Raw genomic sequence first — 21,196 nt, 5'->3', positions numbered from 1 at the left:
ACGATATGCCAGTTCACCCACATCGCGAACTGGCGCAATACGCCGGCGTTCTATACCACCAGTCTCAACATGGTCCAACTTATTGCTTGTCTCCAGAGGCAGGTGGACGCGACAGTAATCTGGAGTCGTTCAAACTAGATTTCCCTCAATGCCGCCAAAACTACAGCAGTCTTCTTCACTAAACGGCGTCCCATCCTCCGCCAAAACATCACTATTGCAGGTGTCCAGGTCCAATGGTCCTCCGATACCAAACATCTAAGTGTTGAGATGAATAAAAAATCTGTTCTTCCATCGACAAGCAGAATACGTTATCCAAAACGGACACAAGCTGATAAAAGCATTGTACCCAGTCTTCACCAGCTAGGAACTCAACCTTGACACCGAGCTCCAGCTGTACCGGATGGTTGTCCACCCATCTCCCACATATGGCTGTACTGCGTAGGCTGCAATTAGTGCCTTCTGGATGCAGAGCCTTCAACGACTGCAGAATAAGGCGCTTCAACATAGAATACACGCGCCTCCCCTCAATAGGGTAGTTATCCTCCATGAGGAAAAGGGCATGTTCACTTTGAAGGCATCCATACGAGAGAAGTCAAGGTGTCTCTGACACAGTGGAAGCCCTATGTGACACTGTCACTGGCTCAAAAAAGAACAGCACCACAGGTCCCGTGCACTGGCACCGCCACCCTGTTCCTCTCACCATCTTTGAGGAATCCGATTCTGACCACGGTTAACGATAGACCTGTCACGACCACTAATAAATCGTCAGTGTTGAATTGACCACTCGATACGTGTCGACCGTCGTAAAACACCACTGTGGGTTATGTTACCGATTGCCTGACTTTTGAACTTCCAATATCCGAGGATGGTACGGGACTTCAAGCCACACCTTCAACATGCATTCCAGTGATGTCTTTGGAAAGACATAATTGTAGGATAGAACACTTTTACGATCCACCAAGACAGTAAGACCGTGATCCACCGGTGATGCTGTATCTCAGCCTCCCTCTAAAAAAAATTAACTGTCGATCGTACCAACTGGAACATTATAGCAACAAGCAGCAAAAGTACTGGCTGGAGGGGCAAGTAAATTAGTAAATTACATACTGCATCCGCGCCACCTGCATTTCGTCTCGCCCCAGTCAGCAGAAACCGTCAAAATCACTTAAACTCGGAACCCCTTGATCGTATAGTATATTCGTGCAAGCAACCGCTTGTTGATCTTTCAGATCGCACAATACTGTAACGAAGTAGTAGGCTCAAAAATTCCATCGTTGAGCGAGCTGTGAAGGCGGATGCTGAGTGAATTATGTACACTGTTGTCAGATAAACCATGTCTCGATAGTCGTCTGTAATAGTTTCTCTATGATGCTACTTGGGCGAAATGACACTCAACGAATGAAACTGTGACAACGCTGCTCGTTTTTAAGGTCACGGACAGAGGGAAAGGCTGCATCTCATACGCAAAAGATACAGAAGATGCAGAAGAACTCAAATACTTCTCCCAGGCGACGAAAAATATTTATATTTGGGTGGCTGATTTGAGAGTACCGTTGGAGCATGTGCACAGCCAGCAACAGTAGATTGGCTAATCGGATGCACCCAGCACCAAAAGCATATCGATTTATTTATCGTTTGTGTGCACCATTGGGAAGCCGCCGTAAATGAACTTGACAGGACCAATTATGGTTGTGCGCTGCGCAATTGGTAGACAGATGCATTCATTTAATTAATACCACTATCACGTGATAGGGTACTGTCTTGTACCAAAAAGATGTCCTGCTTACACAGGACGGAAAATCGGGAAGAAAAGTTCACAGAATTAGAAAGGGAACCTGACCTGGATTCCAACCATAGTTCCATGGTGGACAAGGGTTTTATGTCTCGGCAGTCTACTCAGCGAGCTACGATTGCTGATATGGTAGTGCTGGGTGATACACGTTCCCCTGTAGATTCCGATGCACTGCACGATCTGATAGTGGCCCAGCTCCTTGTTTTCATACGTAGTTTTCCAAATTCACCCGATGTGATTTTCCTAGACAAACTTTTGTCTAGAATCGAGGTGAGGAATCACTTGCCGACGTCGAAGGGTAGCAATTTTTCCTCACTCTTTATAATTCATCCCTTTGCACAAACAATTCAGATATCTCTGCCTGCTTGCAGGAGGGGTACGTGTGCTATAATTTCCTGATAGTGGATTCTCCATTTACTGCGAATTGAAATGGGTGAAAGGGGTAAGGTACCTCCTTCCAGCCACCGTTATGAAACACATTAAAAAAGTCATATTTATAACAGAAAAACACATAAAGTTTTTTGTTGGTGCCTTTAGCAGTGAGAACTTATGAGAAGTTACCTTATGGGAAATCTGATTACAGGATGGTGCGGCGGCATTGACTGAAACGGACTGAGAGCGACTCGGACTTCATAGCTCCGCTATTGAAATTTTTGTTTTGAGCAGCTCTTTCACCGCCTGATCTGGACACCAACTCAAGCGTTGGGGTGACTTTGATGAACAACTCCTAACTATTGCCTTTAACAAGCCCAACGCAAATACTTCCAACAGTTGGCAAGCCATGGCCGTAGAGCGGCGAAAGGAGCGAACGCCCCCAGATACCAGGCTGACGGCATAACGGCCAAAACATTTTGTCGTAACTGTAGAATCAAACAAATGTGCCATCGATGTTGAAATTAATGGGACTGAAGTAAAAATGGGGGAGAATTACGTGAGGGGACTTGCACTCCTTGTTGTTTTGCATGACACTATCAGAGCACAGGTATACATTAATGTTTTAAGCCCCTTCTTGCTTCCCACTGCTGAAGAGCAATTCGGGGATGGAGATTGCATCTTTCAACACGATCGAGCACCTGTTCATAATGCACGGCCTGTGGCAGAGTGATTACACGTCAGTAACATCCCTGTAATGTAATGGCCTGCACAGAGTCCTGACCTAAATCCTATAGAACACCTTTGGGTTTTGGAACGCCGACTTCGTACCAGGCCTCACAGACCGACACCAATACCTCTTTTCAGTGCAGCACTCCGTGTATAAAGGGCGGCCATTCCCCAAGAAAGGTTGAAGCATCAGATTGAACGTATGCCTGCAAAAATGAATGCTGTCATCAAGGCTAAGGGTGGGCCAACAACATATTGAATTCCAGCACTACCGATAGAGGGCGGCGCGAACTTGTAAGTCATTTTCAGCCAGGCGTCCGGATACTTGTGATCACATAGTGTAAGTAGAAGCCTTTCCAGTCTCCTGGCACCAGTGGACCAGTGACTCTGAAGATGACGCTCCGCTCTCAAATGATGATCTGTCCACTCGAATGGAGTTTTTCCTTACAATAATAACAGTTCGAAATGTGATAGTTGTCAAGAAAGAATTGATGCCCATTGTTCTTATAACAAAATTTTTCACCTATACCCAGCTGCATACAAACAAAATTTCGAGTACCGAGTGGTCTGAGGAGAGCTAATGTTTCAGCTTCAAAAGTTCACTGATGCAGAGATTTTCTTTTACATTTCCTACTAGTACGACGAATTGGGGTGTTCAGTTAATATTAATTACAATGTGTAGCAGTACACAATGGCGTCCCAGTTCATCAAACAAGGCGCTTATCGTTTTGGTGTGGGCTGTCAGAGTTTGTCATCGAGGTAGCGGCTGTAACAGATGTAACGGGACGCATCTGGAAACGCTACTTTTAGCCACTGAGCAAAGCGGTGATACCATTCGATTATTTGTGGTTTCTGTTTCAGTGACTAAGGGTGTGTTTATGCTGGCGCCTCACTACTTGGTGCTAGCGAGCATGGCTCCGTACTGACGAAACAAGCTCACTGAGTGTTTCCAGTTTACTTAACCTTCTCACCCAGCTGCTCACTACCACCCTCTCTACGCGATGATACCAATTCGGTACGTGTTGCACACCGTGACCATCGCCGCATGTTCTGAAAGTTGACCCATGGCTGGCTTCTTCAAGGTCAGTCCACGAGTCCTGTGTTTGACATTAGCACCTTGCTAGCTATGTGAACAGCTTTAGGTTAACTGCCATCAGTGAGCAGCAAGCAACAAAGTTGCGGCATAAGTGTATCATGGCTACCGGCGAGCAGCGACATATGATGTGCGAGCAGCGAAGTGCAAGCATCGAGGCTTGCTCATAAAAGTACCCTTTACAAGCGGTGTCAACGAGCGCAACGGACAGTTCAATAACCGCTGCAGCACCCACTTAACACTGTGGGGAAAGCTGTACAGTCCACAATGAGCTCGCGACCACGGGGATGTTTATTGTATGCAGTGGGAACATTGGATGGTCAAGTGCACTCTCGTCAGCGCGTAAGTCGCGTAAATCCACTCATTCCACATATGAACTGGTGTTACAGTAGGACGATATACACAAAATAAAATGTCAGTGATTGACATATTCATTTTCTCGATACTGATAATTTTGATCAATTTGCAAACGCCCGCACGTGAAACTGCACCTTCTGGCGTTAATGTCTGAAATAATAAACCGCATTTAACCGTTCTTTTGTTGGGTGATTTCAGTGTAACAATGACCTTACAGTTTATACAAAGTAATCGTTAAGTTCATAAGGGTCAATCTTTCTGGAAGTTGCAGTTTGCCCAACGATTAGTGTACAGCTGCTTGGTGCGTTGTTTCTCTAATTCTGTGGAGGTAGTTGCAGCAACAATGAACAATAATTACGCAACACGAGCGTCGCCAGTGAATGTTAGTGGTGAACGGATAGATGGAGGCCAAGTACGATTCTGTGTGGTTACTGGAAGTGACTGGCACTGGTAGACTTGGATCCTCCATTATTTTTGTAAAAAAAAAATAGTTCAGAAAATCTATTTTCGCCAGTTTTTCTTTAGAGCACATACTGGAGATCACATTCATGTATCTGTAGTTATTAATGCCATTTAATTTGTTAACTTTTATCCAAAAATATGAATTTTACCATACGTTGAAAATCCCTGGTGAAGGCGAATTTCAACCGGTCTTTGAATTAATATGAGTGACTGCACAAATACACTCTTACTTCATTTAGTGTTCGAGTCTTATCTACTTGTATGATAAAGTGCCAGTGATATGAAAGAAGTGGTGAACTAACAATAAAACTTCATGGGTGAACGACGCCCCTCTTTGAAATGTTAAAGTTGCAGTTTGGCGACAAAAAACGTCGTAGAAGAGACATGAAACAAAGAAAAACCGACTGCTATTAAGCGGATAATGGAGGCATAAAAAAGCTTTTCCAAACTTCTACCATTTACTTTACTTTCAAACTTGCATATTCCTTTTTACAACCTGATACCTTTCGCTCAAATATGGTCATTTTCAGGTCAATGAAGTTGCTTAAACACGCCATTCTATCCATAAGGAACTACAGAAGACAGTTTCCTGACGCATAGTACCATGTGTGTAAGAAGGAACGAATACCACACATCTACCGTATTATGATACGTAGTTCGATACTGAAATGAATTGTTTCTTACACAATTACACAGTATAACACTATTAAAGGGTCACTTTTCGAACACCCTTCATTGTCTCAAATTACGACGAAAAAGTCTGAAATTTGACTCAAGGTGCCTATAACCATTGTTTGTATCTATGCAAAAGTATGGCGCCATGCGACGTCTGCATCGGGCGCGGCTACGCTCCAAACTGAAAGGTGTCGACACATGCGAGAAAAAAGGGCCAGACCTGAGAAGTCCATGTGAGGTGTTAAGTGGTTTAATGCTATCACATTGACACCAAAGTTACACCAGAATTCTGCCTAACGTCGCCGTGTTCATGTCACACGATGGGATGGTCGTCGCACTCGTTCATAGCCAGTTTTCAGCAGCTCTTTTGACGTCTCTGCGATGGAGGTCAGAATTGCGACAGCCAGAGTTGAAAGCACGCTGTTTCGTTATGGGTGGGCGGAAAAAAAAATATTTCAGGCACATCACCGCTGGCAATCGACATGAAAAGGCCTCAGGAGGTGGCATAAATGACGCTAATGCAACGACCCGTTCCCTAGGGTCGTTCTCACACATTTCGCTGTAGACAACTACAGTTCTTAATGCGTTTTGCAACAGGACAGATAAAATGTGTTTAAGAGTGTTTGAAATGACGTTGGGCAGAATCACGGTGAAATTTGGTGTCAATCTAATATCATTACCCAACCTCGCCTATGTTTAGACTCTTACAGAGGAAGGTTGTAAGCTCCTTGAATCAAATTTCAGAATTCTACGTTGCAATGGGAGACAGTTACGCTGTTTCCAGAGAGAGACTCTTTAATTGTACTGCGCAGTGTACACAGATCTGAAGACTCTAAACCCAACCTTCTCTCCACCACCCAGTCTAATAGCAACTACTAAAATCTAAACCTCACTATTGGAGCAACCCAACCGCCATCCTTGCTAAATACTCTGTAGGACTTCAGTTGCTATTCTGATACACAGGTCGGTAATAGAACGCTGAGAATCGCCCCACTGTCATTTACAGGCTATTTTTCGATATAAAGAATGCATTCCGAAGTTTGGAAGTAAAGACGAAATGTTACTGGTCCGTACGGCAACGGAAGAAAATTTAAAACATGGTTCAAATGGCTCAGAGCACTATGGGAGTTAACTGCTGAGGTCATCAGTCCCCTAGAACTTAGAACTACTTAAAGCTAACCAACCTAAGGACATCTCACACATCCCTGCCCGAGGCAGGATTTTAACCTGCTACCGTAGCGGTTGCGCGGTTCCAGACTGTAGCGTCTAGAACCGCTCGACCATTCGGCTGGCCAAGAAAATTTAGGGCGCTTTTAGTCTCTGATCATTTCTTCATCGTATGGATGCTGGTAGAATTAGCGATAATACGGCGAAAGGTATTTACATAAATTCTATCTATGAAGATGTTGTGACGATCTGATTTTCCAGTTTTATTCGTAGCCCCTACATTTCGTCGGTGGCAAAGTGAATCTAGATATTACATCTTGACACTTCGGCAACCGTCTCACGCTGTGACAACAAACTGGACTTCAGTCTTCTTGTTATAAGGGCGATAATGTTCTTGTTCGTCAATCGAAGTTCGTTACATTGCCGTGCAAAGAATTTCATATAGCTGTGCACCACTTATCGACCTGATGCTCCAACACCCATTCGAACGATCGTATTTGGAATTAATTAGAGTAGCGTTTGCGGGTCGTTTCTATTCATCTAAAGGCAAACAGAAATTATACACCAGGAATTTGGATGAAGAAGTTATTGGAAATGCATACTGTTACCTATATGATTTGGGATTTTAGAAACAAATAGATTAGTTATTTCATAATACCTAGTTTTTACCACCAGAGGATGAAGAAAGCAAGGCGGAAAATGAAAATTAAAAGTGAAACAGCATGAATGTGCATGTACACTGGAACAAAAAATGTTAACACGAGGAGACAACGAAAGGAACGCTTTTCCTTCTAGTTGAGGAACTCACCGCAAATCGCAAGGGCCCCACTGGAGGCGCAGCGTAGGGCAGCCCCTGGAAGTTCCAGTAGGGCGTACCGCGGACGCTGGTAGTCCTGTAGCCCCGCACCAGACCTCCAGACACCCGCACAGTGGCGTAGTCGGCCTCCTGCAGAGACACAGTGAAAGGTGTGTGAGGGATCTCACTCTTGTGGCAAACCAAATCACTCATTTATTGCATAGGCTAGTTGCAGATGTGCCATACACTGTTTCCCTTCCACCGGTCAATCGAATTACCGTGCCTCCTATACTTCGTCTGAGCTGTGAAATAGGTAACATCTATTCATATCCAATACAATAACTGTTCTTTAACTATAACACGACAATCATATCATTTGTGCTGCTGTCTCAGTTTGACCAATGGTCACATTAGTGCAGCAGCATTTTACGCACAGCCTCAAATTAATAGCACCCACTGCTCTTGTCACAGATGAACAGTGAGTCAACATAGCTGCAGCCCATGTGGTAAGTAAAACCGAGCATATGAAAGGATAAAATGAATCTATAGTACACATGCTCACGTGCCCATAACAGATAGGTAGAAAATATGTAATATAACTTTTCTATGCCTTCAACGATCTGGAAAGTTTCGTTGCCAACTTAGGAACGTTTGCTTGACATTCGCGGGCTAGAGTAGTTAATTAATGTTGATTGGCCCATTAGGGCCGAGTTTGAGTTCTTTGGAAGGGTATCTCGTTAGCGAAACAGTGGCGTAGGTTTCCCATTTTTCGCGATATATGTCAGAGTATAATTATTGTTCGGCTCTACTTTACTTACCTTGAACGAGGAATTCGCCTTTGATGACAGATATTGAATGGACTCATTAACTTCTCGGATGAATCCCTAATCTTACTAGACGTTACAACAGTTATTTCTTCAAAAGGGACTTACTATCTTAGCCTGTTTTTTCGAACAGTTTCCCTTATTGAGAAATTATATAGGGTAAACGGGATAGGGGGGGGGGGGGGGAGAGAAAGTGTAAAACAGGAAAAAAATGGTTCAAATGGCTCTGAGCACTATGGGACTGAACTTCTGAAGTCATCAGTCCCCTGGAACTTAGAACTACTTAAACCTAACTAACCAAAGGACATCACACACATCCATGCCCGAGGCAAGATTTTAACCTGCGACCGTAGCGGTCGCGCGATTCCAGACTGTAGCGGCTAGAACCGCTCGGCGACCACTGCCCTCAGAACAGAAAAAGTGAAGAGGAATTACAAGATCTGTCAAATGAAAGCAACGGTTTACTGTTCTCGTAAAATGGATTATAAGTAAAGCAAAAAATGCAATAGAGTACTGAGGCACAGCAAAAGTGAAATTATCTATTAATTTGACATTTAACTTGGAGACCATGTATTTGATGGTGTATACGAATTCAGTTACCTTGGAAGCAAAATAACGCGAGATGGATGATGACGTACGACGCAGTGTAGCACAGTGAATGAGGTCATTCTTGTCGAAGAGAAATGTACGAGTATGCAACAAAGACTTTAATTTGAAAAATAATTTTCTATGACTAGACTGCTGGAGGAGAGCAATTCATGGAAATCAGTTATGGACTGTGGGAAACCTGGAAGGAAATCAAACCGAACCGTCCTAGATGTGAAACTACGAGTGGATGCTGGAAACAAAGATCTCACAACAGGCTTGAGACAACAGATATAAGCGGAAAACTCTTGATGAATAGACATGGTGATTCAACATGCGTCAAGACTTCGGGGGCCGGGCAACGGCCTTGCCGCAGTGGCTACACCGGTTCCTGTCAGTTCACCGAAGTTAAGCACTGTTGGGCGTGGCCGGCACTTGGATGGGTGACCATCCGGGCCGCCGTGCTGTTGCCATTTTTCGGGGTGCACTCAGCCTCGTGATGCCAATTGAGGAGCTACTCGACCGAATAATAGCGGCTCCGATCACAGAAAACCGTTATATGGACCGGCCGAGCGGTGTGCTGACAACACGCATCTCCTATCCGCATCCTCAGCTGAGGATGACACGGCGGTCGGATGGTCCCGTTGGGCCACTTGTGGCCTGAAGACGGAGTGATTGAAGACTTTGGGGAATACTAGAGGGAGACACAGATTGAAATATATACAGCGAATAACTGAGGACATCGGATGTAAGACCTTTCTCAGACAGAGAGTAGCATAGGAGAAGAAATAGTGGCCAGCCGCATCAAGCCAGTCAGTTGATTATTGATTTTGATTTCACAAAAATGTAATGGAAGGGGTCACTGCTGGCGGAGCTCAACGAATTTACCCTTTTCTAAAATTCTTTTGGATCTGAACAAATATCGAAAGTAATATGACAGGTTTCTATTGCCAAACGGAGAAACATCTTCCACTGCTGTCCAAAGTGGCTCTCTTGAATAAACGTGTGCGTCCTAACATGACCTTATGTTTCAGAATATGGATATAATTTAAAGTACAGATACATAGAACTAATGTTCCTTCAGTAATCTGTACAAAAATATCTTGTTTACCGTCCGGATCATTATTTTTTTATTGGTTATCAGTTTCGATCTTGCTAGCGTATCGTCTTCGGATCTCAATGTAGAAATATGGAGAACAGCTGCACTTTGGTCGTGTTATCATTTATTTATTTATGAATTTTTTGCTGGAAGAAGTCAAAGAAGAAGTACATAAAATATATTTGCAGTTGCGAACATGGACAGCGATTAGCTGCATAATGGAATGAAGAGAGTGAAAATTTGTGGCTGACCGGGACTCGAACCCGAATATCCCGTTTATAGCGCGTTGTTGTCTTCCCATGCGAGTATCCCAGCACAAATCATAGCTAGACCCAAGTTTTCGTATGTCATTAACCGAATGTCACCGATCTGTATTCGTACATCCGCTATGCATATTCCCGTACAGGAAAGACATTCTACTTGAAAGTCGCTTGCCCGGTGTCGGTATATAAATACAATAGTGCAGTGCCTATGTTATTCCGAATTTCGATGCAGTTACACTTGATCGTAATTCGGAATAACACATGTATGTGGAAGTTTCGGTCTGACCGTGACTCGTGGAGGGATAGTCAAATGGTAACTCGACCGCTCGCGATAGGCGGGAAATTCGTTCGAGTCCCCGGTTCAGCATAGGTTTCACTGTCATGATTCCATTACACCGTTGATGGTTGTCCATATTCGCAACTGCGGATACATTTCATGTATTTTATAACGGATATAGCCGTCGCAGTGCCTGTTCTTTCGGAAATACGTGCTTGTCGGAAGGACCATTGCATCGTAATTCGGATTAACCTAAGCACTGCATTGTCGTACAAAAGATACCATACGACCGATGTCCAGTTGTTCTCTGTATTGAGATCTGAAGATGATATGCTAGCAACATAGAGTCCACACATTATTAATAAAACAGTTGTTCAAGCTCTGTTTTTTTTCATTATATTAAGGAAGATAACGGTTTCCTGAGACATGTCGTCAATTCGATATATTTTCCTTAGATTGACCCCGGAATAAGTGACCAAATTGTTTAGTTGCATAGCGCAGTAACCGTAAAGATAATAGGTTAAGATGAAATACGGTCTTCCGGTACCACATTAAGTATATTTAGTCTCCCTCAATAACATACACCCACTGTAGCCTCTTCCAACTCGTTGCCAAGGCTGCATTTGTCAACGGTTGGATGGTAGATTTTTCCTACAAAATTATAAACTGCTGGAAAGTACTTGCAAACTCCTCACGTGACACAGAATTGCCGGGAAGTGCCTGGCTCTTACGATCATACACACTACAGTAATTTACTAGGAAACATTCACTATAAATCATTTGCTCAAAGTTTGCAACTCAAATGGCGGAACACTAATTTTAATGAGAGTCAACAGGTGGCACTCCAGTATCATGCTTCCTTTCATACAGTCGTCGAGTGGTAGTCTTTTTATTCATTGACGGAGGCAGGTATTCATGTTGTAGTTCAAGTATGAAACGAAAAAGAAGGTTGCTGTGTAGTGATAGAGGAAGACAGCCTGTACGATTATAGTCTTTCAACGATCTGCTTGTCAATCGCTACAGCTTAAGCGAATTCAGACGCCGAGGCGAGTTTTAATACCCTAAATGTTCAAATAGTTTATACGTAGGTCAGTAAGTTGATTCCACCCACTGACGAGATGTTTATTCAAAGTCGATGTGACACAGTAAATTATTGTCCTCAACTACAGTAATGGCTTACCTGCGCATTGCAGAGGGCGAAGCCTACAGCTACTACGTAGGCAGCACACCACATTACGTAACGGCAGTGCTCTCTTTGATGACAGGATGTCGACTGAGTGTTTGTGGACGATATCTGCATTATCGTCGTCAGAAAGCAGTGCTTCAAAATTTAGTCAAGTGTTAATGCCAGTCAAGATAATCAGCCACTCTCGCTCGACGTTATCGTCAAATGAGGAGATAAGAGACGGTTATCAGCATTCTGATGCTTTCCAACAGAACTTAATAACACAGTAATGAACTACAATCGCAGAAACTTTACGTGACTTTTTTTCCGGTAGGAAGGAGTCATAAGCTTCATTTTATATGATAAGTACTTTTCAGTGGTGATATGACCCCACATGAGCATGATGTTGCACACCTCTGGCCTTGATCCGCTCGGAAATTGTATCATAAAGCCATTGTAGCCCCTCCTGACTAAGATAGCCCACAACTGTTGTAACTGGGTCTTGATATGATGGATGCTGTGACTGAGAAGGAGTTAACGTCAGGGCTGGTCCCAAACATGTTCTATGAGAGACATATTTTGAGATCTTGTTCACCAAAGCGAGTACCTCTACACTACGCACACATTTCATGTATATATATATATATATACGCCAAACTTTCAGGAAACATTCCTCACACACAAATAAAGAAAAGATTTTATGTGAACATTTGTCCGGAAACGATTAATTTCCACGTTACAGCTCATTTTAGTTTCGTTCCTCCACCTGCGCTGAATGGAGCACGTTATCATGATTTCATACGGGATACTCTACCTGTGCTGCTAGAACATGTGCCTTTACAAGTACGACACAACATGTGGTTCATGCATGTTGGAACTCCTGCACATTTCAGTCGAAGTGATCGTACACTTCTCAACAACAGATTCGGCGACCGATGGATTGGTAGAGGCGGACCAATTCCATAGCCTTCACGCTCTCCTGACCTCAACCCTCTTGGCTTTCATTTATGGGGGCATTTGAAAGCTCTTGTCTACGCAAATCCGGTACCAAAGTAGAGACTCTTCGTGCTCGTGTCGTGGACGGCTGTGATACAATACGCCATTCTCCAGGGCTGCATCAGCGCATCAGGGATTCCATGCGACGGAGGGTCGATGCATGTATCCTCGCTAACGGAAGACATTTTGAACATTTCCTGTAACACAGTGTTTGAAGTCACGCTGGCACGTTCTCTTGCTGTGTGTTTCCATTCCATGATTAATGTGATCTGAAGAGAAGTAATAAAATGAGTTCTAACATGGAAACTAAGCGTTTCTGGACACATGTCCACATAACATATTTTCTTTGTTTGTTTGTGAGGAATCTTTCCTGAAAGTTTGGGCGTACCATTTTGTAAATATATCCCGGCAATCAGTTGCAACAATTATGCATATAATGAGTTGTTGATAGTCGTTTGTCGTGGAAAAACTGGCGACTTAGAAGATTATTATGTTTTCCGCAAACAAGTTGTATTTCACAAATGTTATTAATTGTCTTCATAATGTTTACCACGTATAGTTCAAAATGGCTCTGAGCACTATGCGACTAAACTGCTGTGGTCATCAGTCACCTAGAACTTAGAACTACTTAAACCTAACTAACCTAAGGACATCACACACATCCATGCCCGAGGCAGGATTCGAACCTGCGACCGTAGCAGTCGCAGGGTTCCGGACTGCGCGCCTAGAACCGCGAGACCACCGCGGCCGGCTCACGTAGAGATAACGGAAGACGTAGAAACGATATTCCGAATCGAATACGTATAGTGTAAGTCAAACGTTAGAATTAGAATAGAGACGCCACGAACACAAATTTGCTGTGGCAGGTATGAAATATAAACTCCGTTACTCGCTCGTTACACTTGAAGGACAGATGTTGAATGGGCCGAAACGAGCCGCCGCATAACAGCGTAGTTGCCTGCTAACTTCGAAAGAAGGTAGATGCGGTCCCTAGCGCAAATTGTAACATCATCGAAAATCAATGAGTACGTGAGAGCTTTGGTACACCCTGTTAAACAAACGGAAAATGGAGGCGGTACAATTGGAGAGCGATCCGGGCCCTTCGCATGAAAGTGATGTCATCGAAGAAGATTCTGTACATAGTGAAGTGGCGAAACAATAATTGAAAGATGCGTTGGTGTATTTTGAAAGCCTCCTTCGTAACAGTAACCGCATCGCAGCAGAACCGTCATCATGAATCAACGAAGAAGCCATGGTAATTCCGGAAGAAATGTTCCAGAATACGATGCAAATGCTCGCCGAAAAAACCCTGGTTCATGATGAGGAACTGATAGACATTACTGAAATCGACGTTAATAATGCCTACGAAGACGTTGAAACGAGTCCCATTGCCAACGAATCATCAGACAAATACGAGCCGGACGAGAAGAAAAAAAATGGGTACGTCTATACAGGATTTCTCTGGATTACAAAATTAGATCTGTCAATCTGGCCAAAGAACCTCCAGACTGGAGTATCAAAACTCTACAAAAAAGGGGGTGCTCTCGTTTGGAAAATATGGGCTATTTATCGAGGTGGAAAGAGCAAATCAAACGTGGTGGTAGCCAATTTGATAAATATTGTACCATCGATTCACGGGTGCATGATCGCTTCGTAGAAGCTCGACAAAACTTCCAGCAAGTTACTACCAGAAACCTGCAGCAGTGGGCCTTGGGCGCTGCAAGTCAGTTCCCAGATTCCAACTTCAAAGCTTCAAAATAATGGGTCACCGAATTTAAAAAGAAGCATGGGATTCGGCAACGGAAAATCACAAAATTTGTTTCCCGGAAAGAGGCAGCTACCCAAGACGAAATTTTGGCCGCAGCGGACACATTTCGGATCCAGACGCGAACGTTGATAACTAACTTCGCCAAAGATTTCATAATTAATACTGATCAAACAGGTACGTAAAGAGCTGTTCACAAATGTCATATGACATGATGATAGAATATGGTAATCTGATAGACAACACAGATTTCGTATTTTTCTTATATAAACGATATTTTTATATTTTGTTTGTCAGGGTGCCACTACAGTCCACGTTCGAAAGAACTCTCGCCGAAAAAGGGTCAAAGGCTGTCCTGGTAACCCGACACGACACGAACAAGGTGACACATTCGCATACGGCACAATATTCAATCACGATGTCTGGACGAGTCTTGCCTCTTGTTTTCGTATGCCTCCAAGAGTCCACAGGTACGTTTGGACCCAGAGTACAGAAGACAGTCGACGAGTACGCCAAGAAGTATACCAACGTTGTTATTACATCCTCCAAATCCGGTAAACTAACAACGGGTTTGTTTATGGAGTTCTTGCGTAATGCCTTGCAAACATACGTACAAAAGAAAGAATTTCTCGTTCTGATCGACTCTGGGGTGGGCTAACGAATTCGGCGTTATACGATGAGGTGCTCCAGGACGATAAGAAGTTACCAACGTGCACTATAAAAGTCATTCCTCCAAAGTGCACTCCTCTCGTCCAACCGTGTGACGTGTATTTTTACCGGCAGGTAAAAAATTTGATCAAGCGCCTTCAAAATTGTGCTTTTTTAATCGAGCGAAACCATGACATCAGCTCCAGAGACGATTGTATAAAAATCCAATCCATAGTCCACCACCAATTGTCTACTCCGATTTTTGCCGATATGATACGATACGCGTGGTATGCATTAAACCTGACGAACAATAGAACAAGTTTTCAGAATGTCAGTCTGATGTGTTTCCCAACAGATAATAAAAAAAAACTGTTCTTGTAAAAACGCATCGTTTATCAGATGTGCTCGATGTCATGCTGTTTTCTGCTTTCCATGTTTCTATGATAACTATGACTCTGGTTCGTGTGATACTCCAGCTACTTCTGGTCTCTAAGTGTTAATTATGTGCGAGTGTATACCGAACTTATCAATACATTGTATGCACTTGAATATTATTTGTGATGTTGTGTTTTATATATATATGTGTGTGTGTGTGTGTGTATACATTTGAAATACAAAAAAAAAAAAAAAAATTGCATGGCACGAGATTAGATCCGCCGACCTTCGGATTACGAACCCGAGCGCTTACCGCTGCGCCATGACGTAGTTAGTATTTCACTGCAACGGTTCCTTTTAACCGTCGAACGGCTGAGAAGTGCATCTTGGTGCTTTGCCATGAGCTTTTATTATGCGCAGTATGAATCGAATCTGAATTTCACAATTGGCGGCCTCCCCTTGTAAGTTCTAGGGGACTGATGAGCTCAGAAGTTGAGTCCCATAGTTCTCAGAGCCATTTGAACCAACATTGGCCAGAATTTAGTTTTATTTACGTGTGCATAGAGACGGTTGTTGACCCAAATCATTATAACCACGACAGATTCCTAGACCGAGTCCTAAAATTTACCTTCGCGTCGTAATTAGAACGAAAATCTGTAATATTTCCTTAAAAAGGACTGTTAGAGGTTTGAGATATCTGAAAAAATTATTTACAATTTGAGTCTGTCTAGAAAAGTTTCCAAATTTAACTACTGTATTACGCTCTAATTGAAATTGTATATACTGAAAATTTAACCATAAATGAAAATTTAATTTTATTAAGGCATTTATGTTCAACAAATATATACGGTAAATGATCAAACTGTTTTTAGCACTCCATTGTTTGTTAAGTGTAGTATGTGTATATTAATTTCCGTGACTTTGGGACACCTATTTAAGGAAAGTAGGGCTCCAGATTAAGTTCCATGGTTTCTGTAGACACTGCGTTACTCTGAACCAGCTAGAATGTTTTCGTGACAGTGACTTTGTGCTAATTAATGTCTCACTCTAAAGTGCATAATTAAGAACCAATGTTGATCCAGTAGGTTTATCATGAAATAATTAATGAACAACGTTAATTAGTAATTGAAGTTTTGATTTCATTATCCTCGCTCAAAGAAAATATGTCCAAATTGGACTAAAGACTATAATTATTCCTCACTGCAACTCTTAACTGCAGTTACAAATGACTTAGAAGAAATTATTTACAATCCACATTATTTTGTATCCTAATTACAGTGTGCTCCGGAGAAAACCAACTAACACTGACTCTGACTGTCAAAATAGTACTTTACTGGCATGATAATGGTCAATAGTTGGTAAAATAAGATTATGCAACTTACGAACGCTGATTTAGCTTTGTCTGTCTACTGATCTCATTCAATATGCAACGCCTTCGAAAACTACGCACAAAATTCTCATATTCTCTCGCTCCCTACAAAGCAAAATATTAATTCTACAGAAAAAAAACAATTGAAGGGCACCTTTTTTTGTAGGAAAGTAGCGTAGGTAAATTTTGTGCTGGGATACGTTTTCGATGGAGGCCATGGTGTTCGAGTTGTTCAAGAAAAACTTCTCCGAAGGTCACTTTTGTACGTTTTTATAGAATAATTCGAAATTACTCTCCTAGCGAAACCGCACCCCAATACAAAATTTTCGTATTCTCTTGCCTCCTAAATTCAAACCATTAAACCTTCAGAAAAAATTAACAAGACCCTTTTGTAGGAAATGTAATGTAGTTCAGTTTTGCGCAGTGATACGTTTTCGCTGGTAGCCATGGTTTTCGAGTTGTTCAGGAAAAACGCCTTCGGAGGTTAGTTTTGTACATGTTTTTAGAATAATTCGAAAACTATTCTTCCAGCGTAAACGTATCCCAAAAAAAAATTTATTAGCTACATCAAATTTCCCACAGAAAGGTTGAATTCGTTTTCGCTGTAGGACGAATAATTGTGTGAAACGAGCGAGAAACATGGAAATCCTGACCGCATTATCTAAAAGCGATGCGGGTTGCATAAAATTCAGAGGTAGGGATAGTTGAATACCTCTGTATACAGAGTTGTAAGAAGGGTGGCTGTAGAATCTCCCAGCTATTTATGTTGCTAAAACATTCGCAGGTCTTAAATTCAGTGTAAGATGAAATTTCCAAATAGAATGTAACGAAAGTAGCCGTACGTACACAGAAAACGCGCAGAAGGGCGTTGCGGTTTCTCTGCGAGTCAGCCCTTGCATAAATCTGCAGCAGGTGACGCGACAGCTCTGGCGGCAACAAATTGGCCGCGGCCGGGCTGCAGACGAGCTGCGCTAACAACGAACGACGCGCGCGGCTTGCAGGCCGTCACACGCGTGCCTCTAATGTGGATTTACAGCGACACAGCGCGTGCCGTACGCTGCCGCCAAGCGGCGCGGGCCGTTCTTGTCAGAGCAGCCAGCGTCCGCAGTTTGTCTCCATCCTGTGAGCCTGTTCCGCGATCACATGATACCTGCTCGACGGTTGCGTACCGATCACCAAGAGCTCAACTCATCTCACATTATTTCAGCAAACCTTATAGAAACTGAAATTTGATACTCTTTACGGACGTAGTGCACCTGCGGGAAAAATGCTGAATGGAGAAAACTGTACTTAATAATTCAACAAAATTAAGTGAGGGAGAACTTTGTAACAGATGAGAAATCGCTTATACGCTTGTACAAGTGTCAGTCATAGGTCTACTATTGCTTCACATATTTCTAGCCACCTTTCGTCTAACATACACTGAGGTGACGAAAGTCAAGGGATACCGATGCGCCACCCGCTGTGGCCGAGTGGTTCTAGGCACTTCAGTCCGGAACTGCGCTGCTGCTTCTGTGGCAGGTTCGAATCCTGCCTCGGGCATGGATGCGTGTGATGTCCGTAGGTTAGTTCGGTTTAAGTAGTTCTATATCTAGGGGACTGATGACCTCAGATGTTAAGTCCATTAGTGCCCAGAGCCATTTCAACCATTTGATATCGATGCTCACGTACACGAAAGGCGGTAATCTCTTATACAAGGTATACAAGGGCTGTGCGTTGGCGGAGTTGTCATCTGTGGTCAGCTGATACATGTGAAAATGCTTCCGAAGTGATTATGGTCGCACGACGGGAATTAACACACTCTGAACGGCGAAGCACAGTTGGAGCAAGACGCATGGACATTTTGTTTCGGAAATCGTTTGGAAATTCAGTATTCCGTGGCCCACAGTTACAAGTGTGTGCCGAGGACATCCGATTTCAGGCATTACCTCTCACCATGGACAACGCAGTGGTCCACGGCCTTCACTTAACGACAGAAAACAGCGGCGTTTGCGCAGAGTTACCAGAGATAAGAGACAAACAGTACTGCGTGAAATAACAGCAGAAATCAATGTATTATAGAAAGAACGTACCCGCCAGTACAGTGTGGCGATATTTGGCGTCAATGGGCCATGGCAGAAAATGACAGGCGTGAATGCTTTTGCTAACGGTGCGACATCACCTGCTGCCTGTAGGCGGCTGGAAATACGTGACCTGGTCAGACGAGTCGAATTGGTAAGAGCTGATGGTAGGGTTCGAGTGTGACACAGAACCCACGAAGACACGTACCCACGTTGTTAACAAGGCACAGCTCAAGCTGCTGGTGGCTCCATAGTAGTGTGAGCTGTATTTACATTGAACTGAGTGAGTCGCCTGTTCCAATTGAACCAATCATTGACTGGAAATGGTTACTTTCGGCTCCTTGGAGACCATCTGCAGCCATTCATAGGTGGAATTTTTATGGATGGCAGTCCGTCATGTCACTGGACCGCAACTCTTCCCAACTCGTTTGAAGAACATTCTGGACAGTTCCAGCGAATGATTTGGCCACCCAGGTCATATACGAATCCCATCGAACAATTATGTGACATAATCGGAAGGTGAGTTCGTGTATTGGCTGCGCATTTTCACACTTATCGACGGCTATGGAGGCAGTAGGGCTCAATATTTATGCAGGGGGCTTCCAATGACTTTTTGAGTCCATGGTACACCGAGTTGCTGCACTACGCCGGGTAGAAGGAAGTGCAACACTATATTAGGAGGTGTCCACTGGCTTTTGCACCGCAGTGTACACAAAAAAGAATTAATTCTTTTTGTACATGACAGCTCTATTTTATTCAATCCAAAAGTACACACAGAAAGAGCAGAATATGGTAAATAATATACTACTGGCCATTAAAATTGCTGCACCAAGAAGAAATGCAGATGATATACGGGTATTCATTGTACAAATATATTATACTAGAACTGACATGTGATTACATTTTCACGCAATTTGGATGCATAGATCCTGAGAAATCAGTACCCAGAACAACCACCTCTGGCCTAATAACCGCCTTGATACGCATAAGCATTGAGTGAAACAGAGCTTGGATGGCGTGTACAGGTACAGCTGCTCATGCAGCTTCAACACGATACCACAGTTCATCGAGAGTAGTGACTGGCGTATTGTGACGAGCCAGTTGCACGGCCACCATTGACCAGACGTTTTCGACAGGTGAGAGATCTGGAGAATGTGCTGGCCAGGGCAGCAGTCGAACATCTTCTGTATCCATAAAGGCCCGTACAGGACCTGCAACATGCGATAGTGGGTGCTGAAATGTAGGGTTTCGCAGGGATCGAATGAAGGGTAGATCCACGGGTCGTAACACATCTGAAATGTAACGTCCACTGTTCAAAGCGCCGTCAGTGCGAACAAGAGGTGACCGAGACGTGTAACCAATGGCACCCCATACCATCACGCTGGGTGATACGCCAGTATGGCGGTGACGAATACACGCTTTCAATGTGCGTTCACCGCGATGTCGCCAAACACGGATGCGACCAGCATGATGCTGTAAACAGAACCTGGATTCATCCGAAAAAATGACGTTTTGCCATTCGTGCACCCAGGTTCGTCGTTGAGTACACCATCGCAGGCGCTCCTGCCTGTGATGCAGCTTCAAGGGTAACCGCAGCCTTGGTCTCCTAGCTGACAGTCCATGCTGCTGCAAACGTCCTGGAACTATTCGTGCAGACAGTTGTTGTCTTGCAAACGTCCCCATCTGTTGACTCAGGGATCGATAGGTGGCTGCACGATCCGCTACAGCCATGTGGATAACATGCCTGTCATCTCGACTGCTAGTGACACGAGGCCGTTGGGATCCAGCACGGCATTCCGTATTACCCTCCTGAACCCACCGATTCAATATTCTGCTAACAGCAATTGGATATCGACCAACGTGAGCACCAGTGACGCGATACGATAAACCGCAATCGCGATAGGCTACAATCTGACCTTTATCAAAGTCGTAAACCTGATGGTACGCATTTCTCCTCCTTACACGAGGCATCACAACAACGTTTCACCAGGCAACGCCAGTCAACTGCTGTTTGTGTATGCCAAATCGGTTGGAAACTTTCCTCATGTCAGCACGTTGCAGCTGTCGCCACCGGCGCCTACCTTGTGTGAGTTCTCTGAAAAGCTAATCATTTCCATATCACAGCATCTTCTTCCTGTCAGTTAAATGTCGCGTCCGTAGTATATCATCTTCGTGGTGTAGCAGTTTCAATGGCCAGTAGTGTATTAATAAAGGCATTATGGAGTGGTTATTTTTCATACAGTCTAATTTTTCATTTCAGTAAGACCCAAGATGTTCGGTTCTGCACATTTAGATGTGCTACACCAATGATACATTGAGCACATGGT

The 21,196-nt window shown here is 43.6% G+C and overlaps 1 protein-coding gene and 1 pseudogene across 1 annotated transcript in view; one reads left to right on the top strand and one right to left on the bottom strand.

The window, feature by feature from the left end:
- LOC126293151 (acetylcholinesterase-like) overlaps positions 1-11,760 on the bottom strand; it is a 95,394-nt gene extending 83,634 nt beyond the window's left edge. Inside the window, exons 1-2 of the mRNA XM_049986626.1 lie at positions 11,672-11,760; positions 7,456-7,593 (exon numbers count right to left, since the gene is read on the bottom strand). Of these exons, the coding sequence (XP_049842583.1) occupies positions 7,456-7,593; positions 11,672-11,725 (192 nt within the window). The 5' untranslated portion in view covers positions 11,726-11,760. The remainder of the gene's footprint in view (positions 1-7,455; positions 7,594-11,671) is intronic.
- LOC126291586 (5S ribosomal RNA) lies at positions 9,210-9,325 on the top strand (annotated as a pseudogene).
- Positions 11,761-21,196: the final 9,436 nt, after the last annotated feature.

This window comes from Schistocerca gregaria, chromosome 1 (assembly GCF_023897955.1).
Source record: "Schistocerca gregaria isolate iqSchGreg1 chromosome 1, iqSchGreg1.2, whole genome shotgun sequence".
NCBI classification, from domain to species: domain Eukaryota; kingdom Metazoa; phylum Arthropoda; class Insecta; order Orthoptera; family Acrididae; genus Schistocerca; species Schistocerca gregaria.
The sequence above is the reverse complement of the archived record's forward strand: the minus strand, read 5'-3'. Positions and strand labels throughout refer to the sequence as shown.